Source organism: Phytophthora ramorum, assembly GCF_020800215.1.
Source record: "Phytophthora ramorum isolate Pr-102 chromosome Unknown Phyram_PR-102_s0013, whole genome shotgun sequence".
NCBI lineage: Eukaryota > Oomycota > Peronosporomycetes > Peronosporales > Peronosporaceae > Phytophthora > Phytophthora ramorum.
This window is the reverse complement of record NW_027150659.1, coordinates 252,520-279,102: the sequence shown is the minus strand read 5'-3', so window position 1 is coordinate 279,102 and position 26,583 is coordinate 252,520. Positions and strand designations below refer to the sequence as shown.

At 53.4% G+C, this 26,583-nt stretch overlaps 9 protein-coding genes across 9 annotated transcripts; 4 read left to right on the top strand and 5 right to left on the bottom strand.

Moving 5' to 3' along the window:
- Nucleotides 1-2,424: 2,424 nt before the first annotated feature.
- On the top strand, nt 2,425-3,155 carry KRP23_11795 (uncharacterized protein; the record flags this gene model as incomplete). The annotated part of the gene is made up of 2 exons (XM_067882373.1): nt 2,425-2,614; nt 2,674-3,155. The coding sequence occupies 2 exons, from the start codon at nt 2,425-2,427 to the stop codon at nt 3,153-3,155; spliced, it is 672 nt and encodes a 223-aa protein (XP_067739966.1).
- A 36-nt stretch (nt 3,156-3,191) lies between these two features.
- Nucleotides 3,192-4,743, bottom strand: KRP23_11794 (uncharacterized protein; the record flags this gene model as incomplete). Its single annotated transcript, XM_067882372.1, has 4 exons — nt 3,192-3,891; nt 3,965-4,072; nt 4,157-4,396; nt 4,502-4,743. The coding sequence occupies 4 exons, from the start codon at nt 4,741-4,743 to the stop codon at nt 3,192-3,194; spliced, it is 1,290 nt and encodes a 429-aa protein (XP_067739965.1).
- A 527-nt stretch (nt 4,744-5,270) lies between these two features.
- KRP23_11793 (WD repeat-containing protein 91) lies at nt 5,271-8,099 on the bottom strand (the record flags this gene model as incomplete). The annotated part of the gene is made up of 8 exons (XM_067882371.1): nt 5,271-5,346; nt 5,413-5,472; nt 5,544-5,554; nt 5,637-6,332; nt 6,415-7,605; nt 7,681-7,762; nt 7,851-7,945; nt 8,025-8,099. 8 exons carry the CDS (start codon nt 8,097-8,099, stop codon nt 5,271-5,273), a joined length of 2,286 nt encoding a protein of 761 aa, XP_067739964.1.
- A 344-nt stretch (nt 8,100-8,443) lies between these two features.
- On the top strand, nt 8,444-12,127 carry KRP23_11792 (Sucrase-isomaltase, intestinal; the record flags this gene model as incomplete). Its single annotated transcript, XM_067882370.1, has 1 exon — nt 8,444-12,127. One exon carries the CDS (start codon nt 8,444-8,446, stop codon nt 12,125-12,127), a length of 3,684 nt encoding a protein of 1,227 aa, XP_067739963.1.
- Nucleotides 12,128-12,700: 573 nt separating this feature from the next.
- On the bottom strand, nt 12,701-14,668 carry KRP23_11791 (Eukaryotic translation initiation factor 2-alpha kinase 3; the record flags this gene model as incomplete). The annotated part of the gene is made up of 1 exon (XM_067882369.1): nt 12,701-14,668. One exon carries the CDS (start codon nt 14,666-14,668, stop codon nt 12,701-12,703), a length of 1,968 nt encoding a protein of 655 aa, XP_067739962.1.
- Nucleotides 14,669-14,877: 209 nt separating this feature from the next.
- KRP23_11790 (uncharacterized protein) lies at nt 14,878-16,095 on the top strand (the record flags this gene model as incomplete). Its single annotated transcript, XM_067882368.1, has 1 exon — nt 14,878-16,095. One exon carries the CDS (start codon nt 14,878-14,880, stop codon nt 16,093-16,095), a length of 1,218 nt encoding a protein of 405 aa, XP_067739961.1.
- A 62-nt stretch (nt 16,096-16,157) lies between these two features.
- KRP23_11789 (uncharacterized protein) lies at nt 16,158-18,224 on the bottom strand (the record flags this gene model as incomplete). Its single annotated transcript, XM_067882367.1, has 5 exons — nt 16,158-16,270; nt 16,332-16,704; nt 16,768-16,929; nt 16,999-17,234; nt 17,297-18,224. The coding sequence occupies 5 exons, from the start codon at nt 18,222-18,224 to the stop codon at nt 16,158-16,160; spliced, it is 1,812 nt and encodes a 603-aa protein (XP_067739960.1).
- A 212-nt stretch (nt 18,225-18,436) lies between these two features.
- Nucleotides 18,437-20,714, top strand: KRP23_11788 (Esterase; the record flags this gene model as incomplete). Its single annotated transcript, XM_067882365.1, has 3 exons — nt 18,437-19,949; nt 20,013-20,141; nt 20,221-20,714. The coding sequence occupies 3 exons, from the start codon at nt 18,437-18,439 to the stop codon at nt 20,712-20,714; spliced, it is 2,136 nt and encodes a 711-aa protein (XP_067739959.1).
- Nucleotides 20,715-23,324: 2,610 nt separating this feature from the next.
- On the bottom strand, nt 23,325-25,724 carry KRP23_11787 (uncharacterized protein; the record flags this gene model as incomplete). Its single annotated transcript, XM_067882364.1, has 4 exons — nt 23,325-25,076; nt 25,163-25,453; nt 25,537-25,561; nt 25,651-25,724. The coding sequence occupies 4 exons, from the start codon at nt 25,722-25,724 to the stop codon at nt 23,325-23,327; spliced, it is 2,142 nt and encodes a 713-aa protein (XP_067739958.1).
- Between the last annotated feature and the right edge of the window lie 859 nt (nt 25,725-26,583).

Here is a 26,583-nt window from a genome sequence, read left to right as displayed (position 1 = left end):
ACCCAGCTTCCACGCCGTAAGCAGCAACGGGAACTTCCACGGGGTAATCTGATCGCAAATACTGACAGGCTAGGTCTTAGTGTAGCAGAGGTATGGTCTCGACGTGGGTATGGTGAGCCGTCAATCTTGTCGAGCCAGCCAGCGTAGTAGCGAAGAGTCTCGATGACGAGACCCGGGTCAGTGGTCTTGGCTACCGAGCACGGCTTGCCGTTGTCGAAGAGCAATTCATCGACGTTCTCCTCGATAAGCTCGTTAAGTCTGTAGCTAATACGACCACAGCCAGAACACCATGAATTTGCTGAGTACTAAAATTAGGTCAGCTTCCATTGCACAAATTGCCATACAAAATGCTATCACGGCATGTTTTTCACGCTGCTGTTGAGGGAGGGCATTTGGCGTTGAGCGAACGCAGCCAGCGCGATATGACATTGTAAATACCAGTCGTTCCGACTGTGTTGGTTTCAAGTCCGTCTTGTTTTTCCCGGAATTAACGAAAATCGAGTCCCCCCCCCCAGAATCAGCTATTTTTGCCCAGAGATATGAAGCAGTGATTTCGACAAACACCAGGCAAAGAAATGTACTAACAAAACTGAAACGAAAAATTGCTATGTCGGTTAGCCAGACAGGATCGATTAAAAGGGCCAGGCTCTGCCCAACTTGGCCTGAAAGTTACCGTCGTTCATCGGCACGTTTGCGTTGCCAAAATTCACCGAGTTCAATGCTCTTCGGGCATTTTCCGATAGCTGGTCCCACATGATGAGGTCTTGGAAGTCTCCTGCCTCTGAGGAAGAGTCCAGGGCATGGTCCATCGGCCAGTGACTCTCATAGGCAACCTTAGTGGTCGTTCCATCGATACTATCAGCGTTCGGAGGCGCATACTTATGGTAACCACTGTGAGCTGACGGCGTGACGGCCAGGATCTTGGGGTTCTCCACATCCGGGTTGTCGATCCACACGATCACGTGCTCCCAGTCGTGGCGGTGGCCGATACCAGTGGAAGGTTCGTCCTTGGGGAAGTACCAGGAGTACATGATGGCCCACACGTCTTGGTACCACCCAGAACGTCCGTACACTTGAGAACCCCATCCAGATCCCTTGCATCCGGCGCTCGGAGCACCCGTCGTTTTAAGACCACCACTGGTATCTCCAGCATCATCCACCGCAGGGTATGAGTGGCATCCATTGGTAATGTGTAGTTGTGGTTTGAACTTGACACCAGCCTTTTCAGAGATCGTGACAGGATCTGGTTGTGGGAAAGGTTTGACTTGGTCGTGGTCAATGGTCACAGTCGTCCATGGACCAGGGTCTGGAGTGGGTGCAGGTGTCGGCGCTGGAGTGGGGGCTAAAGTGGGTGCAGGCGTTGGAGCTTCCGTCTCGCGTGGGTCCGGTCGCGTTGGTAGGATTGTCACGTTTGGGGTAACCCTTGGGATATTTGTTTGAAGAATCCCCGTAATGTTCAGATACTTCACGGTTGGTGCCGGAGTGGCATTGTCGCCTTGCGTTTGGTGCGCTTGAGAACCATCTTGTGCTTGGGCTGGCACAACGACTGCGAAACCGACCCAAACGAAGAGCTTCAGCTTCATTGCCGATCTATTAGAGAAGCTGTTCCTCGTGCCTGGGTGGGGAAATTGTGGAATGGCCAGCGCCCTACTCATACGAGTACCAGCAGAGGTTACGATTGGCACTATCCCCTGGGACAGCTGGGTCCGATCGTTCATTTTATCTTGCTGTTCGCAAAGTTATGCACTTGTTGAAGAGACCTGGAGTCCTGGCTCATTCGGAGCAGGCGACGTGCTCGATACCGCTCCATGCGTTCTCCATGTGGCTGGACCAGGTACGACCCAGGTCACTATCTAATCTCACTCCATGGTAATAACGTTAGCTGAGTTTTCAATGCAGTTACTTGGCAAAGGAAAAACTAACCGTTCACTAGTACTAGTATCATTTGTTATCCTTATCGTTGATGGTGCTCTCGTTTTCCCATCGCGAAGATAGATTCTACCGGTTGGCACCAAATGCACTCGGCCACGAGTGCCACACGTGGTCACAGTATATGTAGGCGTGATTGCAAACGCTGAGATAGGCGCTCAACATTACGACACACTTGGCGGATTCCACGTGGCCAAACCGCCATTCTTGAATTCTACTATTAGGATAATCAACTCCAGTCTTGTGTTTAATTTTTGATTGAATAGCTCTCCATGCATGTCGTTTCTAGTATCAGTGCACCAAATCTCGACTTTGAAGCAAATATTGAGCTAGTGATGCCACGTCGGAATGAGATGTGTAGACTCTGGTTACTGGACTGAGGATCCACGTCGCTAACTGAATCACTAAAAGCCAATGCAATGTTCCGTTTGGTGTCCACGAAAATATTCGTCACGAAACTCACCTTTGCAAAGCCAACCGACGCTGCAGAATTAGATGACGCCAAGCAGCAAGACCAAGCTAGTTCGCCACCGATGGGCTATGCACGCGCTCCAGGCGCTGTCGAGGAGAGATCCGCATGAGCTGACCCGGGTTTTTACCGAGCTGAAAGATCTCCCAGCAAAAGCGATGGACACCCCAGTGCAAAGTTTTGGCTATGGAGCCCCCATGCAGTTCCACAACTTCGGTATGCCACATTCAGCGATCTCTACCACGCAATAGAGACTTACTACTATGTTGCTATAGGTTTCTTCGGCCAGACCGGGCCCGGTTCTTCCTCCCCACCTTTGTTCGACCATGTCGTCGACGGGGATACCATGTTGTTGATAGCACTGCGTAGCCACGATCCGTGCTGCGCTATTGCACTTATAAAGCTCGGCTCTTCACTTCACGTATCAAATTATGCTGGAGAGAGCCCGCTCCAAGTCGTATTCGACGCAATGGCTTTCTTGCAGCTCCACACTAATGAAAATACTACCGACCAAGGCTTTGGTGGAGACAACCGACTTCTTAACCAGCGAGACGAGTATGCGGAGCTGTTCACTGTTCTGAAAGACGAGCTGGCGGCTTTCTACAACAAGCAGAAAGATGAAGTCGAACGCGAGCTCGCAGACCTCTACCAGCGGTTTGCGCCGGACCGCGTGTCCAAGATCCCCGCACAGCTAGAAGCGTATGCATATCGTGAACATCTTCTGCTCGAAAGTGCTAAGAAAAAATATATGTCGTGAATATTAGCCACATTGCATGCACTCTTCTATTAGTTGTCAAGGAAGAAGAGGTGCCACTGTCTTTTCCAGGAGAGCGGGCACAGTTAGTGTACCTCCCTCGAGTTGCCGCAGTAGCTCTCTCATCTCAGTAATGTCGTACGTGATATCGACCGATGGCACCTCGATGGCGCTTGCTGTTTGTCCGATACCTGTCGTTTTAATTGTCTGCACCCCAGTTTCTTCCTCGAACCACGAGGAAACCAAATACATCGCTGATCCATTACGCAGCACGGTCCGCCAACGCTGCCCGTCCACATTGAGGACAGCTGCCGTCTTGAACCGAATAGCCCAATCAATCTCGAGAGGATCCGTGTCTGTTTCAACTCTAAATGTCATGCCTTCTTCGTTAAAGTCGTCCTGATAGTCACTACCCTCCATCTCGGAGGTTTGTCGCTGACAGTCGTTGTCGCTCAGAATTGTTGACGGACACGTCCGTGGTCGCAAGCGCTCCCGAGGAGAAGTCGAGCTGCTTGCGTTCAAATTGCTGACGTCTTTTGGCCCTCGCATCGGCAAACACCACGATATTAACAGTTGAGAGTTGCACGACGACGCATTCGGCGGCGTCGGAGCCACTTGGAAGCACAGTTGTTGCACTACTCCGACCAGAAGTTTCTGTAACTCGTCGTCGGTCATCAACGTTGAGAGACTTGGAATATTGCCAGCTTTTGGCACTTGTGAGACCGTCTCAAGCTTAATCCTGCAACGATATCACCCAAGCTCAAATCAGTGTCTACCCGTTCGAATACCGACGACTACCAAGATTAACGTACATTATCTCCAGGTCGTCCACACGCTGTGCTACCTGTACAAGCGTCTCGTGGCTGACGAGTAGCTCACCAAGAATGCCGTCTTTCCAGGATCCACGAATCATGAGCCCGCTGAAAGTACGTAACACGACAGATGTTTGTCATACAGGTGATCCACACCGAGTACAGGAGAGTATCAAGACTTGGCATACGCACCTATCTCCAAGCTCAGCCATGCCAGACCGGGTTAGCTCAATCTGAAGCTCCTCCACTGTGACCTCTACACCTTGTCGAGTGGTTGCCTCCAGGAGCAAACAAGGTGAAAGCTCACGTAATTGCGGACAGTCCTCTTCGTACTCGATCTCGCAATCATCTTCATCTCTGGTACCTTCTTCTTTCGCATTCGGGCATCGACCCTGCACCCCATTAAGCCGTCTTGCTCGACTAGCATTTGCTCTGCATTTATTGTCAAGAGAAGGGAGCTCCCGAACGTTTGTTGAACCTCTTGAGAGCCCCCGATCGCGAGAAGTCTTGTACCCACCACGTGAAGGAGGTGCCAACCTTTTCAACGGTGTTTTCGGACTGGGCAACAGGTAGCCGACAGTCCCGTCTTGGCGTAGGTGACCGAACTTGTGTGCATGCTCCTGCCACTCGCCGTCCCATTTCTTGGTGTTGTAATATGGCTTTAGATGTGCCAATCGCTCCTTCAGGCGACGATTTTCCTGGTCGATGGCGTTCTGTTTCCTTTTCTGTACCGCCTGGTTTACGAGCGAAGGCTTCTTGCAGGCGTCTCCACGGCCCATCGCATACTCAGGAGAAAGATGGCAGTCCAGGAGAGGGGTCTGGGTTGAATCGAGCCGAATTCCAGGCCTATGTACGTGGGCGGGACTGTGAATCAGCTTTCGTGGCAATTGCCACCGAGGTGACGAGACTGTGCTTGGCGTATGGACTCTTGACGCAGCATCACAAACACGTGGCATCAACGACTCATTAGCAGTTTTGGTGAGATGTCGTTGAGGTAGCCGTGCGCGCGTGGACGAAGAGGAGGCAGCCAAGACGATATTATCCTGACGGTTCATGATCTGGTCCATTTTGTTGGCAAGACGCTGGTTTTGGTTGTAAATGTCGAGCTGCCGGTCTCGCTCGATCTGCTGCCGCTTTGCATTTGTCCCCAAGTGAGGCTGGGGTATGGGAGCATTGCTATCCAGATAGACTCTTGACGGAGAATGGCTTGTAGGTACAACTTGCTCGAGCTTGCGTTGATGCAGCGCTTGCTGCCGTATCACGTCGCGCTCGTAGCACAGACGATTGTCGAACGCCAATTTCCTGTTCATTGTGCGTCCCAGTGGTTGCTGTGACTGCTGCAATGATGCAAGCCTCGACGCTGCTCGATCAACCACTCTGTCCTATTCGGAGACAATAGTTTATTTTAGAGTAGATAACACAGCGTGCACTCTCGACCAACTCCATACCTCATACTGCTTTCATACTCCACAATGATACGGTGCCATCCTGGTTGGCTGAGCAGCACACTGGTAACGTCGGATGCCAATCAACATCCGAAATGGAGGACTGGTTCGGGATGAACTTCGAAATGGCGCACTTCTCTCCTAGCTGGAATAGCATACACACAAGCAAGTTTGGGTTAGTGTCTGCACATCAGTATCCACGAGTCCACGGCGCCAATTAAACTCACCTTGAAGATTTGGAGAGCAGCTGAGTCGGCGACCACAAAGTATTCGCCCCCAGCAAGGAAGCGAATGGTGGTATCTACTCGGCCGTCACGGGAAGCCAGCGACCTATCCAGCTCGTATGCGAATGATAGTGACGGCTTCACGTCTATCACGCTTCCTCTAACATCGCTAGCTGCATCAGACGGTGACGCAACTTGAGCCAAGATTGATGCGACTGACCATTCCATCACACTGGCCCCGCTCTCGTGTACGCTTAACATTGACGCTCCATCCGGGGACAAACAGATTGCTGCCAGACTGCCACCACCGATTCTCCCCGAGTCTGTGCACGCAACGAGGTTGCACTTGTGTATCCTTTCGGGACGGATTACGTCAATAAACTCTACGTTTCCAGTTTGACTTCCAGTGATCAGAACGTGCCCCAAATTGCTCCATGCCACACACGTAAGTTGTTTGCCTTCCATTGGGAGGTAGTCTTGCATTGGCTCTTCCATCCCTCCGTGCAATACAAGAACTTGTTGTTGCTCAGCGTCCTCGTCATCATCAACATTGATAAGGCAAGCTGCAATTGGTGCCTCCCGAGCACACATCAACTGTTGAGCGTGCGAATTTTCTTCATGTGAAGGGCAAGTGATAATTTCGTCGCCGTCAGTGTTCCACAGCATGACCGCACCATCTTCTAGCGTGCACGCCAATAGCTGCTCACGTAAAAACAAATCCACGCACAAATGGTAAGACGCCGTCCAGTATCATGAATCAAGAGCAATAGCAATAACGCACCTGTTTGTTCGTCCCAGGGCCTAGCCAGTCCAGACTGGTCAGACTTGCGGGTAGCTTGATTGTGGACAGCGGCGACAGTGCTACTGGGTTTGCAGACCAAATGTCGATATGCGCGTTGCCGAGCTTCGCGATTGCAAGAAACTGTCCGTCTGATGAGAAACGGCTTCTTACAGTCATTGCTGGTTTCGTTGGCTCCCAGTCGTTCAGCATGTTAAATTCACGGATAAGTGAGGCTCGAACGTCGCCCGATAATTTGTCAGCTGCGCTAGTAGACCACGACGGCTGGTCACTTAGCGCCGACTCAGCTAGTGCTCCATCGGATGAGGCTCCTGGTTGCAGAGGACTAGGAGAGAACATTGGCGACGGTGGATCGCTGCCAGTTCCTTCCTCTGGAGTTGGTTCACCCAAGGCCTCCTCATCCACCTCGTCCTCTTCATCATCTTGTCCCAGTATTTCGTCACCGCTCAGCTCATCTACTGGCAGGTACACCTCAGCTACGCGTGGGATGTCACGCGGGTCGATAGGCGCAGGTTCCGCGTGGAGGCTCTCACTGCTGATGCCAAAAAGCTCTCCAATCTCCCTCATCTGTTTGTGGGACAGTCCCACACTTGCGGTACCGTGGCTACGGCTACGACTTCTGCTCTTGTTTCGATTGTCGTTCGTTGCCTCTACATAGCTCGGATTAGACGCCGAGAAGTGTTCCATGAAGCTGTGCTGCACCATCATGCGCAGAATCGAGTGCAGCTGCCGACCTGCTTCCTCGAGCTTCTTAATTTTGGTTGTCGCTTCACCATTGTACAGTCTCAGTCTCGTAGCTTCCGACTGACTCACCTTCAGCCGCAGCTTCAGCGTCGGTTCTTCCAGTCGCGCGAGCTGGAAAGCCAGCAGCTTCGGCATCGGGAGGCTCCTGAACACAAGCGACAAGAAGTTGCGGAACGACGTCACGAACGCTTCGAGCCATGGCTGGCCGAAGAACACCTGGAAGTACGCGTCGCTCTCCGGGTGCTCGATGTATGGCAAGATGAACCAGCGACTCCACGAGTCCGGCCCTGCACCTCCCTGGGCAGCCACGGAAGCGTTTAGTTTGTCCGCGTGCAGCTGGAAAAACTCGGCAGCTTTCTCCCGATGGCCAGTCTTCACTGCATTGATCACGTACAGTCTCAGCAGCGACGTCTCGAGCTGCTGCAGCGTCTGCAAAGGTGTCAAGTAGCAACATAGCAGTTAATAACCCCTTTATCGGCATAACGTCAGCCAAAAACTCGGTACCGAAGCGTAGGACGCGTCCAAGTGGTTGAAGAAGCGCGCAGTTAAGAACTTCCACGTCTCGAGCACTGTTTCTATCTGATAACTGTAAAACAAATAGCGTTAAGTAACAACTCCAGAGCTCCGCTTCCAGAGCGACCAGCGCCTCCGTTCCAGCGTGAAAAAAAACGCACGTTTGCACGGAGACCAGCAACTGGGAGATGATCTGCTCTACGTCGAAACCCCGCGTGCGATCGCGCTTGCGCTCGGCGCTAAACACTTGGAAGCTCTGCACAGCACAAGCGTTAATATATCGGCAAATACTGGCCCGTTGGGGACGCGAGAGGCGGCGGGGGGACGCCCCGCACCTTAGTAAATCCCCGGAACAGCAGATACTCCATCACGAGCTCGTCCACGTGCGGCAGAAGACTCGGAGGCTCCATACTCGTGCCAGTTTCCTCCCTGTTGTGACGTTGCACAAATCCTTAATCGAATGGACATACAAACTTCAAGATTGATATATTCCATGTAAGTCACACCATGTTACTATTGAATTGCATATTTAGTGTTGGGAACGTTACTGACCTTTAATAAGGCATACTCGGTGCTTCAATGTGCCAGTTGGGCATTGAAGTAAAAGGTGGGGAATGAGGAGCGGGTTGCGACGCTGCGTAGATGGCAGCCCTCGCTTCTCATTTGGGGTCTTCGATCTCCGATGTCATAACGCAATTTGCGGTTCGGGACCCAGACAAATCTTCTCTTCTAGCCTTCATTCCTGTCGAGAGTGATGGTCATACTTCAACTTGTGGTTGTGTGGCTCTGCTTCGGCGTAGGAAGCGCCCGTAGTCACGCAGTGGACTTGGCGTCTGCTACAGTGGCTTCTGCTACTGCTAGGTGTGCGAAAGAACCGACGCAGCGTGTGGACTGCTACCCACCAAGCGCGAACTTCCCCGAACCGACGGAGGAGTTGTGTCTGGCCCAAGGCTGTTGCTGGAAGAGTCTGGAGAACGGAGGGGTGCCCTGTGCATTCGCCTCGGCTGAGGCTCCGTCGAAACGCCAGTGCAGCAATGTGGCTAAGCCGTCGCGTATGGCGTGTCGGAACCCGAGATTTGCGTCGCCGAAGGTGCTAGAAGACGCGGGTGTGTGTGAATCGGCGGGTTGCTGCTTTGAGAACGGCGAGTGTTTCCAGCCCTTGACGGAAGGATACGAGCTGCTGACGCTGGACGAGACCAGCAATGGCTGGCGTGGAACGTTGGCGCTCCGTCGGGGAAGCCACGGGCCGTTTGGGAATGACGTGTCGCTGCTGGAGCTGCATGTGGTTCGAGAGTCGTCGAGTCAAGTGCGGATTCGCATCACGGACCCAGCGTTTCCAAGATATGAAGTGCCAGACTTGCCAGTCAGACGTCAGGAAGAAGGAGAGGGGGATACGGGGACGGAGAGCGACTACAAAGTGCACTTTATGCCGTGGCCGTTTGGAGTCGCAGTCACTCGTCGACACTCCGGCGAGGTACTTTTCAACTCGACGCCGCCAGTTGAACGAGAGGAAGACGGTGTAAGCTTCAGCGGTTTAGTGTTTGAGAACCAGTTCATCGAGATCTCGACCCAATTGTCTGGGACTGAAGACGGCGACGACCCGATACTATATGGTCTTGGCGAACGATTGGGGTCTGCGCGGCTTCGTGCTGATGATGGTGGAGACTTGTATCCGATGTTTGCCCGAGCGCCGAACGCTTCGGCTCCTGTTCACACTCGTAGCGGTGGAGACAATTTGTATGGAGTCCACCCCTTCGTTCTTCAGCTAGAGGACGGGCAATCGGGCAATGCACACGGCATTTTTGTGCTGTCTTCCAACGCCATGGAGGTGGTAGCACGTCGCGATGCACTAACGTATCGCCTTACGGGTGGTGTGCTCGATATGTTTGTATTCACTGGGCCAACCCCACAAGATGCCATTCAGCAGTACACAGATGTGGTGGGGCATCCAGTCATGCCACCGTATTGGGCGCTAGGTTACCATGTTGGCAGACGTGCAGGAGATGAGTCGTCGATGGACGATGCGGTGAAGGTTGTCACGCAGCTTCGTATGGCCGGCGTACCGATGGATGCGTACTGGCAGGACTTCGACTACATGGTCGAAAATGGGCGCGCGCTGTCCCTGGATGAAAGTAAATTTCCCCGTCGGGAAATGCGGTCGTTCATCGACAACCTCCACTTCCACAGCCAGTATTTCGTGTGCGTCCAAGGTCCCGCCATCAGTACCGCGAACTCGTCTAGTGAGCGCACAGCTCGAGGTGTGGCTAGATACAACCGTGTAGCCAAGGCAGAACTTGCTGCTCGTGATGAAGATCGCAGAGTTGATGAAGACAGCCGAGACAGCGATCACGATCCGTCCAACCAAGACAATCGGTCCTATCACGAAGATTATAGCAGCGAGGAAGGCAGTCGTAGCGAGAGTGAAAGCTACAGCGATGAGGACCGAAGCGAGGATAGTGACGTTGGGAGTGAAGCAAGTGAGGAGCAGAGTAAAAGTGGTGACCGTGAATGGGACCCACTGGCGCGAGGTGAAGAACTCGATGTGTTCGTGAAGGGAGTGAACGGCGAGCGGTACGCACAGAAGGCGTTCAAGTCGGGCTGGGCAGTATTCGTGGATTTCTTTCACCCTGAAGCTTCTCGGTACTGGCACGAGCAGTTGGCCAATTTGCACAAGTTTGTGCTTCCGTTTGATGGTTTGTGGCTTGACACGAACGAGCCCAGCAGTGCCTGTGACTGCGCTCTGGCCGCTGAAGATGATATTTGCGCTCACATTTGCAACGAGCGCCATCTCACTGAGCCACAGCAAGAAGAGGGTGCTGCAGTAAAGCTGGAAGAAGTTCCTGTTGCAAGTGACGGAGGGTTTATCCGCACCAACGATGTCAACTTCCCGTTCGATCCGTATCGCCAGCCCTTCGTTCCGGGGCAGAATGAACCTCAAATCGGGGGCCATGGCAATCTGAACTCGGCTACTCTTCCGATGGCAGCGCTCCACTACTCGTCCTTACACTACAACCTTCACTCGCTGTATGGTCACGCACAGGCACGTGCAACACACCACGCGCTGAATGCCATCGTCAAGAAGCGAAGTGTGCTGCTTTCTCGATCAACATTCTCTGGGAGCGGGAAATACGCAGGACACTGGCTGGGCGATGCGACCGAGGCGTCCTGGGAACAGCTTCGCTTGTCGATTTCTGGCACGCTGCAAATGAACTTGTTGGGTGTACCGTTGACGGGGCCCAATGTGTGCGGCTCGCGAGGACGATCTTCGACGGAGCTTTGTGTGCGTTGGCACCAAGCTGCTTCGTTCCTCCCCTTGCTGCGCAATCATGCTGAAAGTGACGGGGGGAAACAGACCCCCGTCGACTTTGACGCCGATGCGTTGAATATTTTACGCTCGACGTTGCTGAGACGCTATCGGTACCTGCCATACATGTACACGCTTTTCTACGAGGCGCACATTTCGGGCAGTCCGGTGGTCCGACCTCTGTCATTCGAGTTCCCGGGCGACAAAAATGCTCGAGATATCGAGCACCAGTACCTGTTGGGGCCTGCACTCATGGTTTCACCGGTTGTTCACGAAGGCGCTATCTCTGCAGAGGTGTATTTCCCTGATGCCCACTGGTATGACGCGCACAATGGTAAGATGGCTTTGGATACCGCAGCAGATGACAACAGACGTGTAAGTTTGCTGACTCCGCTGCCCAAGTTGCAAGTGCACATCCGTGGAGGATACGTTATTCCGACACAACAGGCACTCACTACGACGGCACTTTCTCGACGTGGGGCTTTTACTCTTCTTGCGGCACTCGATATGACCCAGAAACACCCGTCTGCTGAAGGAAAACTGTACTTGGATGATGGCGACTCGCTCTCGGCTGTAGCGGACCACCGCTATTCCTTGATGCGCTTTGGTGTGTTTCAGAACTCTAATGATACTCTCGAGTTCAGGGGCAGAGTCAAATTTCACGGATATGCTGGCCCAGAGATGCAGGCAGATCTGAATGAGATTCGTGTGTATGGTGTGCGTGGAGATGGTTTCACGGCGAACGCGTCGATGGACACAACAATCGTGTCACGTGGGGGTGAGGGATCTCCGCATCAGCACTCAATCAAGGCTGGCTATTTCGCACAGTCCGATATGCTGGTCCTCTCGGATCTTGCTATGAGCATTGGGCAAGAGTTCCATGTGAAGGTGGTTGCTCAGCCAGGGGTGGCACCACGAGGCAAGAAGAAGGAAGCTAGCAAGTCGGTTGGTGCGAACACATACGGGAAGTCTGGTGGTGAGGAAGGCAAGGGTGCGAAGTCAACCGAGAAGAAGAAGAAGCCCAAGTTCTCGGTCACTGGTATCGTGGGGATTGTCGTGGGTTGCGCTTTCCTAACTGCGATTATCCTCGTCTTTCTACTGCGTCGTCGCCGTCAGGGATATGAAGCTATATGACGAGAACAAACAACACGACCTCACAGGAGGTGACGATCAGTCTTTTGAGTAAGTTTACAAAGTGCTGCAAAACCCACCAGCGCCAGTGGGGGTTGTATGGATCGCTGACACAGCTGTTTGTTGCTCGATATTCAAAGGAATAGCACCGTGCGAGATGAGAACATACCCGGGAACAACGGAGGGATAGTTGCTTTTCTGAGTGTTGCTGTGACAGTTGTGGCTCTCCGAGTGATAGTGATGATACTCGTGGCTGCATTTACACACGTTTGAGGACTTGTGTGGTTTGAATATCTCGGATCATTCACGTTTGCTATTGATTTTTAGGTACTATGGGTAATGAGTAATTCTTGTTTTACTAGCCTACATTGTTCACGAGAAGCGAACAAGAAAGTGCGCCGATTCCCATTTCTTGACCTCAACTTACAGGCCGATATGATAGCATGATAGCAGATACATGCTTCGCTGGAGCAAAACTCTCCTGAGCAATCAATAAACACGTTGTGAACGCATCAACTATATGTGCAGCGAATGAAATCTTATGCTGAAGATAGGTGGTGGACTTGATTGACCACCTCACAGCTGAAGCTCGTGGAGGGCACACTCTAGCAGCCGGCGTCGCTCATTACTCAGGCGCTTTAGCTCGTGAAGCGTCTTGGAAGTCGATGCCCCGTTACCTAGCGATTTTCCCGAAGAGGAGATTGGTGAAATTGGGTTCTCGGACAACGTCTCCGCTGGACGCACGCTATCCTCAATGTCCGGGGAAAATGCTTGAATCTTGTGTGTTTCGGTAGCTTCGAGTTGAAGAAGAATTAGCTCTTGTTCATGCTCCAGTCGCGAAATTGAGCGCAGCAAGTTTGCCACCGTAGAACTCGAGTTGGCACGTCCCAGCAACGTTCTCGCCAGCGGACTGACCCCGACGGAGCTGGAGCAAGTGCTCCGGGGATTAAAGTGCAGCTTTTGGTGTTGGAAAATACCGCAGTCGAGAATATCAGCGCAGGTTGGCCGTTGCAGAGGATCTTCGCGTACCATGGCACGAATCAATTCTGTGATCTGTGGATGCTCGTCCGTAAGTAAAGGCGGCAGTTGGCCGTTGCGAACGTCGCTGAGAACAACGTAGCGCTCCATTTGGGTTGTAAAGGAGCAAAAGAGCTCACACAACATGATCCCAAGGCTGTAAACGTCACTGGGAGCTGCACAGGTCTGGTACCCGTTAATTTGTTCCGGGCTGCTGTAAAGCGGAGTGCCAACGCCAGCTGAAAACTCAGAGACCTCCTCCATCTCTTCGTCGGTACTAATGTACGACAACGAGTCGAGACTGTCATCGCCTTCCTTGCAGAGATAGCGAGAAGGATGGAGGTGAAGACTGCTCTGCAGAGTGTTTTTGGACAACCCGAAGTCGCCAATCTTCACGCACGATTCGCGCGTGAGAAAGATGTTCGCCGGCTTGATATCGCGGTGAACGAGTCCTTGCTTGTGGACATATTTCAGACCATTTACGATCTGGTGGAAGATGTGCATGTTCTTCGCAGTGTCGATCTCGCCAGACTTGCGCTGGTCCATCCAATCGCGCAGAGAATTGCCTTCGTACAGCGCCATTTGAATGTACACGTCAATCTGCGTGATGAAGGCTCCCGAAGTCGGTGTGGGCGAATCTACTGGCTTGGAGCGAGGACGTTCCAAGCTTTGCTGCCGGTTGAATGACCTGTCATCCTCCTCGTTGATGCGTTCGGGGCTCGCCTTGCCGGCCGCATGCCGCTGTGAGCGAGCCAAGGACAAACGAGGACTAGTGTCGCGTTCGTCTTCGTCAGCTCCCTCCATCTCAAATCCCAAGTCGCCGAAGCTTGCAACGTTGTCGTCCTCGGGGTCGTACGAGTACGCGTCCGAGTAATTGGATGAGCCCACGTCGACCTCATCGTCGTCGTCGCTTACGTCACTCATCGAAGCAACGCTGGATCGCCTCGGACTGGACGATCCAGCAGGACTGCTCGTCCTTCTCGTCAGCGTGTACGTCGGAGTGTAGCTCGGGCCTTCAGGTTGGTCCACCTCTTGCCCCTTGTTACCTGCTGGAATCAGCGAGCCCAACACCCACGTGTTGTAGTAGCGGCAAACATTTTCGTGATCCAGTCTTGCAAGCACCAGAGCCTCGTTCATCATGACGTCGCGCACCTCGGACGGGTTAAAATACGTCTCCGGCTTGAACCAGAACTGCTCCAGCTTCACCGCGTACCAGTGACCATCCGTGTTCGACTTGCACTTGTACACTTTGCCGAAGCCGCCCTGCGCGATGAGCTCCTTTTCGCCGAAGTCGGTGTCGAACGGATTCGAGCGCTCGAACAACCCGCTACCCGACCGTTCTCCTGGTCGTTCGTGGCGACGTTGAGGTGGAGGCGGTGTCGTCGAAGTTTGCTGCTGCACGGGTTTGCCATTCTGAACGGGGGTTGACAAGCATCGAGCTAGTGGTAGGATGATCGGACTCTGCCATGGCTTGAGTGGACTGGTCGAGTCCTTCTTCGAGTCAGAACTTTTCGATGGCCTGAGCATGACACTCGCGTGGTGGTTGCTGCAATGAAAGCAAGCAGGAACATCTCAAATCGAGTGCTGTGCATCCTTCTCAAAAATAGTTGGCAGTCCTGAGCATACCTGTGCAGCTTTTTCTGGCCATCAAGCTTGGGTTCCGAGCTGGTTCTCCTGTCGTTTCGCTTTGCAGAGTCGCGCAAAGGTTCACGGCTTGTACTTGGGTTTGTGGGGATATGGCGAAAGAAGGGCTCAATGGCGTCTTCGGGAAGCCCCGAACCAAGTTGGCGAAGGCGTCGACTCGACTCGAAGAAGATGCCCAGGTGATGGAGGCGAGGCTACTTCAGCTGCGAGTGACGATGCAAGAAGAAAAGCAGAAGCGAGATGCAGAGCTGCCTCTCAAACATGCCGGGAACCGATGGCGGAGTGCCCGTGAAGACCGAGGAAGTGTGAGGCAGTACGCACGGGACGTTCAACAGAAGAAGACTTCCAAGAAGCAGAGTGTTGATCGATCTGGTAGTGACAGCACCAAAGGTTCAAAGCCCAAGAAGAGTTCGTCGAAAGCAAAGCTCGTGGTCCTTTCACCTGCTACGGTGGAGCAGTGGGCAGTTCCTCAAGTGCTCGAGTGGCTCACGACAATCGGGCTGGAGGAGTTCCAGAGTGGGTTTGAATTTCATCAAGTTACAGGGAAAATGCTGCTAGAAATGACACCGGAAGGGTGTGAGAAGTTTGGTGTGTACAAACTGTCGGCTCGAAATCGGCTTCTGGCCGAGATGGAGCAGATCCGTGCACTGCAAACGAAGACACGTCTCGGTGATGGTAGAGCAGCCGCTGAAGCAGCTGAAATCATCGACCCAAAACTTCGAGATGTTGAACTCGTGCCTGAATTGTCGTCGCCACCGAGCAAGCTGGCTGCGAAGACGCATTGGTCTCACGTGGCCCCAATTTCGGAGAACGGCATCTCAAGCGACGACGGACAGGTACCAGTCAATTTAGCAGATGGAGCGTTTGATGAAGAAGCGAGCCACGCAACGTTCATGAAGGCCTTGCTTGAGTGGAGAGAGAGCGATTCATCAGCTGCCAAGTCGAACCAAGACGAAGAATGGATAAACCCCATGCTAAGTGGCGATAACCATGCTGGTGAAAAGGACGGAGGTGCTTTGCTTGAAGGTACTTACGATGAAGAGGAGGCGCGCGACTCGTTTCAACAAGCCTTGCTTGCGTGGAGAAATGGAGCCGATTCCAAGGTTTCGCCACCACCTGCAGCAATACCCGTCGAGCAGATCGAGAGCGGGTGTGTGCCGGGTGAACGAAAAAGTTGCTGGCAGTGCTACCGCGTCGAGCAAGTGGATGCTTTGGTTCATGACGAGCAAACAAACAAATCGTTCTGTGGCTCGACGTGCCAAGAAGCATATCACGAGCAATACGCCCGCTTTTATCCCTCATCTTCGTAACTCGTCAGTAAATGCAAATGCGAAGTTCAAGACGTATGTTCCTTCCTGTTGTCTGCCGGTATCTAACGAGTGTAGCCGTCCTTGCTTTTCTTTCCTGTGTTTGTGCAAAGGAGAACTGACGAAATTCGCTTAACGGTGGAGCGATCCATGACATCAAAGTCCAGCTCGTCTTGTTCTGCCAAACAACGCAAGTGTGAGATAAGCAACTCGTAAGCGATGACAATCCGAAAGCTTACCGTTTCCATCATCTTGGCACGTTATTTGTGCGGTGCTGACACCAAGCACGTAGTAAGGCTCTTTTGGCTTTGGTGGAATTCGAATGTTGAACGGCGAAGTGAAGCTGTCGGTGGAGACCATGCCCAAATTCGTGCTGATGGACTTTGAACCATTGTTTGGCTCGCCTTCTCCACTGGTTGAGGTAGCCTCGCCTTGTGTCTGCGGTTCTTCAACTATAGAGACGTTGGAGGGACTGTCGGGGTCCTGCCGAGAATCGCGTACAAGCTTCATCATCTCTTCGATTGAGTTCACGAGCGCGTTCTCGATCCCAGCCATATCATCGACGTTCACGGTCTCGTTCGTGACATTTTGCAGAATTTGTTGCAGTCCGATCTACACAACAAATGTCAGGGTTTATCGACATTCCGACGTTCTCAAAGGCAAAAGTGCGCGAACCTTTATAGGCCGGACACTCTGGTCAACAAACATATACTGATCCACAACAGTTGCTAGGGCCCGCTCAGCGCTCGAGATCTCGATCTCTTTAACTTCGAGCCGCTGCGAAGTGCCGCGCTTAGACAGCGGGATTTTCTCGGTCGCAATGTTGCGCGATTTTGCCTGTAGCGGGAAGAAACAACATATGTCAGCATCGCTGCTGGAGGCAGGTCACACAGCAAATATGCTTACAAGCTGGTCACGCAGTATTGCAACCCGCTCCATATCCTCGGCGTGCTTGGCGTCCAGCTCCTTCTTGATCTCTTCATGAGAAAGGCAAGTCTGGATAATTTCCTCGGGATCTACGCCCTCGCTGTAGTGGCCAAAGCCCATCCGAAGAAACGCTTGGCGATACTCTTCTTGTGGCTCCATATCGTCGGAGGAGGCAATTGTGCTAACGCTGTGTCTGCGCAGCTTGTTGGGCGAACCTACATGATACCAAGACGGTAAGCTTTCTATCAAGGATTGACTGGGCCATGCATTTACTTACAACGAGAGCTGCGTCGTCCTGGAGAGATCGTTTTACCATTTGGAACCCCAATCGACACTTCAGGACTCGCAATTTGTGTATCCAACAGCGTTTGCATTTGGTCGTTGTAGTATTTCTCGAATTTGGCCTTTTCGCGAGCCCACTTCTGCCGCATCTCCACTTCGCGCTTATACTTTCGGAGGTTCGCGGCCATGTCCGCTTTCTGCTCCGCAAGTCGGGTCTGTATCTGGCTCACAGCCTCACTTGCATTGATCTCCTTCTTCTGAAGCTCTTGTGTCTGATGGTCGAGATCGGCGAACCGAGCCTTAAGCTCGTTCGTCTCTTGTGTGACGGCAATACGTTCACTCACTAACCGCTTCTTGATATGCTCCAGCACCATCGTGTTTCGTGTCACCTCGTGCGAAGCCTGAGCTCGTTTTTCGAGTTTCGCCTCTAGTTCGTTGATTTTCGTGTGCTTGGAGTACACGGGTCGTCTCGAGATGGACGCGATGGGCTGCAGGCGGTTGGGCTCCTCGACGATTTTATCGCCTTTGGCCAGACTTCCTCCAATATTATCTTCCGTCTGATTGTTACCAGGATTGTAGTGCAGTCCAAGAGCCTCACTGTCCTTGATGAGGTCCTGCAGGATGAGCTTGGCCTTGTCCACGTCCTCACGCTTCTTGGTCACCGCAAAGCGCAGCTTGTCGCTCTGCGCTCGCTTGAGCTCCACCACCTTACGGACCTTGTGCTCCAGGTCGCGAATCAACTCGTCGCTCGTGGCGCCCACGCGCTCTCCAGAGGTCCCCGCGACATTGCGCGTCGGTGAGTCCGGCGTCGCCAGCAGCGCCGCGGAATGCGGTCGCAGTTTGCCCTGCAATGGCTGTTGGCTGTCCGTCAGCGACGACGCCGCGGCCTTGCGCGGATGCCCCGTCGTCGGGCGCGGCGGCATCGCTGCGTCTGTTTCAAGCTAAAAATTGCAATTGCTCAAGACCATACAAATAGTACAAATAAGCTTGCTGCAACTGTCGTACCACAAAAGGCAAGTTGAAGTGTGCTGATCCACCGCCTGCGATTGGTCAATACAAAGCTCAGAATCTAACGTTTCCGACGTGACGATCGGGAAGGGACTCCCCAGGATCTGGCATTGCAGCGTCCGCCAGCATGAGCAACGCGTTCCGCGACAGCCTGCGCAGCCAGAGCTCCGTGCAGCTCATGGGCTTCATCGACCACTGCGTGCGCGTGGACGTGCAGGAGACGACGGAGGAGGGCGAGCTGCGCATCCGCGGCTACGAGACGCTGCTGGGCACGTCCACGGCCGTGCTGTCCTGCATCCAGGTCCTGCGCAGGATCATCCGCGAGTACGCGTACGGCAGGATGGGCCGCGAGCTGCAGCACTTGTCGCTCACCGTGGCGTCGTTCGAGCGCATCCTGTACACGTTCATCAAGGAGGAGATCGTCGTGGCCTCCAAGCACTTCGCCAGTCGCCCACCCGTAGACTTTCGCACGAAAACGGCACTAAAAGATATTATCCCATTGATTCCTACTGATGAGAGGTTCACCATCCTGTCCGGCGGCGTGGCGTCGCTCCTGCGGCACGCGACCAAGTCGCTAGACGAGACTCGACAGGTGCTGGAGGAGCTGCAGTCCGGGTACAACCCGGACCGAGAGAACCGCTGGTCCAGGACATCGGTGATGCTCGCAGTCACGTTCGTGTTCCTGTACAAACGGTTCCGGATCCGGACGTCGTTCAGACAGTTTTTGATGCAGGTGCTGCCGACGCGGCAGATGATCAAGTGGGGGGTCGTGCTGCTCGTGCTGGCCGATTACTGGAACCGAGCCATGTACAGGTTCTCCAACCTGAGACGGATCAAGGTGCACCACGCACGAGTTCTCATGGCGCTGAGGCTCTTTTTGCTGTGCCAACACGTGCTGCAACGTGCGCGGCCCATCAGCAACGCCTCGGACCACCGGCTTCTGATAGACAACCCCACAGAAGCAGATATTGACGACGACCTGAAAAACGCCACGACGCTGCTGGTCGAGCGGGTGCCGCTGCCTGCTGAGTACTATGATCGATCCTCCGAGCCGTGGGGGTTTACTGCTTTCAAGATCGGCACCAACGTGCTCACCGCGTCGAGCGCGTTCGCGCACTCGATTCTAGGGATGCAGAACAAGCGGCTGCTCAGGTTTCTGGGCCCGCCCCTGCTTGTTATGGCTATCCCATACTACGCGATCAGGAACGCCAAGGCCGCGCGCTACACGACCCGAACACTCATCGACCAAGCGAACGTGGACGTGATTCGCATGGGGTGGCAGGTATTCGGTGAGTCTAAGCTAGTGCGACTCATCACGAGCTGCCAGTGCCCCAAAATCCCCGTGTTTGAGGAACAGTTCCTGGCGGCAGACAGCTCTGGCCTGAGCAAGAAGCGGGAAAATGCGGCTGATATTGGCATCTACCTTTTGAGTGCACGCCCGATGGACTCGGTGAAGGCTGGAACTTGGACCAACGCTTGCACTCCGCTGACCACGCGGATGGTCGCTTGCGGGTTACCGTCAACGCGTCCGGTACTACTTTACATCCATGGTGGAGGCTTTTTCGGGCGGTTTATCGCAAAGGACTTCTACAATCTAACAAATTGGGCATGTGTGCTGGGTGCAGTAATCGTCTACGTCGGTAAGTTAGTTTTCTGTTGTCGATCCAGATTTTGCGTTGCTAACTCTGTTGTTTTTATTGCAGACTACGGTCTTTCTCCCGAGACACAGTACCCAGATTCCCTCAACCAGTGCTATACCGTGTACAAGTGGGTGCTAGGAGGTGGGCTAGGCTTCCGGCCCGGCAAGATTGCACTGTTTGGTGAAAGTGCTGGTGTGTATGCTCGCTTTAGATTGTACGATGTCGTATGTTTTCTGACTAGAGTGTGGGGCGATGTGGTTTCTTTTCGTAGGTGCAAACATTGGAGCTGCACTTTGCATCCGATGCATCCAAGACGGTGTCGAGCTGCCGAGTGGAAACGTGTTCATGTTCCCAGCATTGAACCTGCACTTGTCTCCGTCTCCTTCCCGCTTCCTGCACCAGAACGATCCAGTGCTGCCGCGCGGCATCCTTGAGTTGGCACTTACCTCGTACTATCCTTCGCACGGCCACTCGAATCAATACAAGCACAACATCCACGACCCGTGCGTGTCTCCGGGTCTAGCGGACGACTCATTGCTAGAGAAGTTCCCTCCGACGTCGCTGGTGGTAGGCGACCTGGATCCGCTGCTCGACGACAGTGTGGACTTCTACACACGGCTCTCGTTCCTGAAAGTGCCATCGGCGTTGAAGATCTACTCTGGGCTCTCGCACGGCTTTCTCATTTATGGCGACTTGGTTCCGGAGGCGCAGAAGGCAATCGACGAGACGTGTGAGCGCGTCCAGAACTGCATCCGATTGCGTTAAGAGGAGAGAATTGGGTCGCTGTCAAGGAAACGAATTCGATGAAGAGTTAGAACATGTCTGCAGACGTAGCTCCGTTCTTTATATCTTTTCAGGGCAGATCTTGGTATATTTGCGAACATCAACTGAGTTTTATTTATATCTTTTCAGCGCCGTTGTCTATCTTTTTTTGCTATATTCGACCATCTAAACTGGAGGGCTGCCTGTTAAAACGTGTGGCTAAATTCCGCGGTCGGCGGTGGACATTCCAGCGCGTGTATTTGCTGCTTACTTGTCACTGCTGAGGTTTCGATTCGATACAACTTAGTTTTACTTGGTTTGTGGATGTATGGGAGCTCGGCTCCTGGGGATCAATCATCTTCGTTTTCTGTGCACTGCCCTACTAGCTCAAGCGCTTTGATTCCACCAGGCGATGGCACTGTCACGCTTCGGATAAAACAAAAGTGGTGACTAATTGAGACGCGGCATGGTTTGGGGACCAACAGATATTAAGTGTGTGTGCCAGCGCGCAAAGTATTTCTCGTGTTTGTGAAGACGTAACAAGAGGTCTTTTAGAAACCATTGGAAATGCATGTATCGAGACCCAAGCCACCACTACCACGACGGCGTTGGCACAAAACTTCTTGTATCGGATCGATTGCACTATCCTGGACCGCGGTGTCTACTGCCAAAGCAGTCGTATCGGTGAAGATGGCGTGTCCAATGCCCCCATTCTAACTTATGACGAGAGCAGAAACAATCATCTTTGGACACTCGCGAAGGTCCAAGGGTGGCAATCAACAAACTGGGTATTTCTTCATCATTTGCGGGCTTTATTTTTCCCATGCGACTGCAATAAGCTCGAGGACACAGGTCTTGACAACAGAGAGCAGATACTCAAGGGACGCTCAACAGAAAGAGTAAAAAGAGTTGAGTGATACCAGCTCCCGGCTACCGCAAATATTTTTTGGATAAGAAATGGCGCTGACAAACAACTACAACGGACGCGCAGGTCTAAATAGCTCGAAGTTGGCATCGTGGTACGATTCTTGAAAGAGCTGTGCAATCGCTCGTCCTTTCTGATCGACGGGCCAGACAGCTGCATTGGCATTTCTTTTCAAAAATTGACTGTGCTTCACGGCGGCATGATACCGGCGCTGCCCTTCCAGGGTGATTGGCTCCAGTAGTTTCCGGTTATTGATACGAATTATCAGCTCCAGTCGTGGAAAAATTCGCACAAGAATGCAACACTTGATACCGTCCCGTGGCTGGCTCAGTTTGTGTTCGCTGGTCGATTGGCAAACACACCTGAAGATATCCTCGTGCAGCGAAAGCATCAGTACTGTTCGCTCACTCACTTCAGCTTGCCATATTCCCGTTAATATTCAGCTAGGAACTCGTCCTTGAAATCCCATGAAATCCCTGGTCTATCGCCCGTTCGGGGGTCGACCATTGGCAACCGAGGTGGAAAAAAGCACCAGCCATGTGTGACGAGGACGGAAGAGGTGCATGTATCCGACCGCGATGGCTGCCGGGTGCTAAAGAATGGGCGCGAGTGTGTGAAGGACATTATGCAAACATGCAACAGTTTTTCACCTGACAACAACTGCACAGTTAACTATTTCGTGGTCGTCATGTCCTTCTCCCATCAAACGATTATGGTGAAGGTAATTCTCGTGGTACGGGGCGAGACTGTTCGGTTTGTATTCCTCGTTCCATTGCTGAAGCTGATCGAGACTCTTCGAAGGGCTAACCATCTTGGCATGAAGCAAGGAATTGCGAAGGATTGCACTCAGGATCCGGATTATCTCATGCAGATGCATGTAGATCTGATAAATATGTATTTGGCGTAGCTTTAGTTTCACGGACGAGACCATCGCTGCACGTGCAATGCACTCTATTTACGAGAGTTTACATACTTTGAATCATTGGAAGCCATCAATGCCATCGTCGGCTCAGTGAGAGTGAGAAGTAAACCCTCATCGAAGAACGCAACTACAGTACATGTGATTACCATTCGTCCTCGATGCTCGGCCGTCTTGCTGTTTACTCTTGCCAAGTCGTATCAGCAACAAAAATCTTAATTCCAGCAAAACTGTCTCGCTGGACAATAATTCTCGTGGAGTGCTGGCGACCTCACAACTGTGGCCACATGGAATTGTGGCACACTCTCGGGTCGATCGTAAATGCTCTAGACTGGCTGCAACATGACAAGTTTTGCCGGGCATTATTTTTTGGGAAACGTTGGACCAGGAATTCGTGATAACTTGAGGCTCTTAGATCATGAATTGTCACCACACGCACAACCTTTTGTATTCAAGGATCATCAATTTCGGTGCAATTCCGAGGTCTGAATCTGACGAATTAGTGTTGGCTCCGGCAACGAGACCATGGCTGCATGTGGGATGCAGTAGATTTACGACTTTTTGTATCTGGGGATATTGCCTTCAATACCATCGTCGGCTCAGCGAGATATACAATCCTCAACGAAGAACTCAAAAGCATCGTGCGCTAATACTCACCCTCGACCACCTTGCTGTTTGCTCTTGCTAGGTTGCATCAGCAACGAAAAGTTTATAGTTTATTGGCATTTCATAACGACTTACTTCAGGTAGCTACCGACTGTCTGCAGTGCTATTTGGCACGGTCGTACACACCTACTAGCTCGTACGTTGGATACCATGCCTTCACGACCTGATGCTTGAGGCTGAAAGGCATTGCCTGGAAATCTGGTGCTTCGTTTCTGCCGTCGATTCTCCAATACCCCTCCTCGACGACGGCTTTCACCACTAGGCAGCTCGGACTTTCCCGTGCCTGGTCGATGGACTCCACGTCGACCTGCAGTTTCCATCGATGTGCTGAGTGTGTACCGCTGCTGTCGAGTGGCCACGAGCTCATTTCCACGACGAAGCTGTTGGATGACGTGATTTTTCCGCGATAATCCCCGTAGCTGTGGGCTCCGAGAGGAATTGTGCTGGAGAGACCACTCGGGAAGTTGCTGAATACCCTTTGCTGACTATCCAGCACCAACGACACGCCCGAGTCGTTGCTTCGCGGCGATGGTGCTTGTCCGGGTTGAACCCCGCAAACATTCCAGTCAGAGCATACCTCGAGCGACTGACCATCCACCGCGCGAACGGTAACCCGAGCCAGCTCTCGCATGAACGTCAGCAAACAACCCAGCGAAATACCCGACGCTGAGGATCCTTGGATCAGCGCCAGCGAGGATCGACGTCCATTGAAAACCCATGCGCCGTCAAATACCGACTCATGATTGCCCTCCCTCCGCGCTAACCCATTGCGAGTTGACAGTGTGTGAGCCTGCTGCAAGAGGTACTGCGCTCGGAGTTGCGCCACAAACTCGTGCATGCCGAACATGGTGTGCGAGGAGAGAACGCCGAGCAGTACGCGTCGAAGTGGCTTGAGTCGGTCGTATTTGAATACAGCCGTCATAATCTCTTCGCTGAGAAGAGACAGCGAGGTAGACGTCGAGACGGAGGGATCCTCGCTCCAGCCTGTGAATCGGTCAACCAGCTTGCACATCAGCTTGACTGCTTCCACGTACCCAGCCCGCACTCGGTTCTTGTCGAGAAGTGCGGCGCCGTAGGATCGCAGGAAGCGACGATAAATCTCCAAATTCGCGCTTCCCAGGGCTAGCCATCCCGCCAAGTTGGTGCAGGTCTGCGCCAGTCGAGCGAGCGAGTCACACTTTCCTTCCCCAGTCTCGCCTCCGTCATCAAACCTTAGGTTGGTTTCACTGTTACCAAGAGACTCGAAGAAGGCCCATGAGAGCGGCGGCTCTGCATCTTTCATAGCATGATCGTCTTCTTCCCTGTTCTTACTCGTCACGGAACGATAGCCTGCGACTTGGTCTCTGAAAAGAATGCTCAGCTGGTCCAAGCACGCTAGAAACGACGAGGCGTCCAAATAACGCAGGAAGTAGTAGAGAACGGCGAGCTGCTTCGAGGACGTCATGATGTCCGGGTGGCGACACTCCCACAGCTTGCGGTCCTGCCAGAGTTCCTCCTCTCGGCCGTCCACCTGTCGAGAAGAGTGAGGGGTGGGCGCCTGGCGCTCAGTCGAACTTGCCGCTCGCGCATTAGCATGGCTGTAGTCTTCTGTTTCAGCGCCTTGTTGAGTGGTGGCAGCCGTACGCAGAGCTTCTAAAGCCTCGCGCTCCGCTCGCACCTCGCTGGGGGCCCGGCGATACGACACGACCATGAACTCCGAGGACGAGACGAGTCCCACCACGCGCAGCTGAGACTGCACACGCTGGAAGACGTACACCCGCAGCGCGTGCTTGGTGAACCGCTGCGCCTTCGTGGCGGCGCTTTCCCACTCGTAGTACCATCGTGCGCCCGGGTTGATCTGGAACAGGCAGCTGTGCTGTTGTCGGAGAGCGAGCATCGATCACGTCAGACGCATCATCAGACAACCAACAGCCAAGCAGGTTCTTGGCATACAGCACGCACATCGACAGCAGCGTCGCGCACCACGGCGCCTTGGATCCACGTCCCCTTGGGCGTCTGCTCGGTCTGGACGGAGCCCGTGACGTCATTGTAGTCGAGGACGTCGTTGAGCGAGACGAAGTTGGTCTGGGCCTCCTCGAAGTGGGCGAACACGAGCAGGCTGGCCGGGTTGGATGCAGTGGTGGTCGTCTGCTGCTGCGCCGCGGTCACGAGTTCCACGCGCACGCTGAGCGACGCGCCGCAGTAGCTGCGGTTGAGGTGCTCCGGGCAGCAGTGCGGGAAGCAGCGCAGGATCTGAGGCGACAAAACAGAACCACAAGGGCGTCAGCACAACGTTCGACTGCGATACAGAGCTGCAGACAGGCAGACAGACGCACCTTGGTCTTCTTGGTCCGGTTGGTCCTATGCAACAGTACAGTGGCAGACTTTAGTGCTCGAGGACCCTTTTCTCGCTGCTCTCTCCCGAAAGTCGGATGACCCATGGCACATACCGCTTGTACTCGCTCTGGAAGAGCGAGGGGTGGCGGCAGTTGCGTCGCTCGAAGCGGCAGGTGACGGCGCTCATGGCTGGGATATTCCCAGCGAAGAAGTCGATCCTCACCTCGTCGGGGCCGATACAAAAGGCGACTGGCCCGCGGTGCGTCCGCCAGAGTTGGGCCCTCTTTTTTATGACCAACCGCAACCCCTACAGGGGAGATGGGCGGAATCGGTCCTTCTTCGCCGCACCGATTGGTCCTCAGAACCAATCGCTGGCCTCTCTCACAAAAAGGTGTCCTTCAGCGGCCGTGATTGGCCTCACTGGCGTGAAAAAGCGCCGGATTGGTCCCTTTCGCGGATTATCGCGCTGGGAAAGCCGAGTTTTCGCCTGGAATGCCGATTTTTCTCTCCAAAAGTGCCGATCTTCGCAATAAAATGTCTACGAACGCGCATCAGTTAGGTTTGAAACTGTTTCAGACTTCGCAATCGGCAGGGCGATCTACGGGCAACCATCTTCCTCACATGTTAGTAGGCAGCCGCTGTTTGTCTGGGTGGTAAACGCTACCGACCAGTGGAGTCTCGGCACGTGCACACTCCTACCTTGCGTCATCGTCATTGTCCGTTATGAACCGATTGTAGCGCTTACGAGCCCCGTGGGGTTGGTTGGTTCCAATACAGTGGTTGACCCTGGCTGTCACCTCAGGCTGAGTCGCGGCGAGCTTAAATCAAGGCGAGTTGACATTGAGACGTTTTGTCGCGCGAGACACTAGAGCTGTGGACACTATTAATAACTGTCGAGAGTGTCCAGCGCGATGATTTCACCGGCGAGCCTGCCAGGTGACACGGGGTTGTCCCGCTCGTAGAGACTGAAGACGGTGACAGATTGTGACGGTGGGCGAGGACATCGTGAATCTCCAGTCGTCCAGGACTGAAAGTTCGTGCTGCCA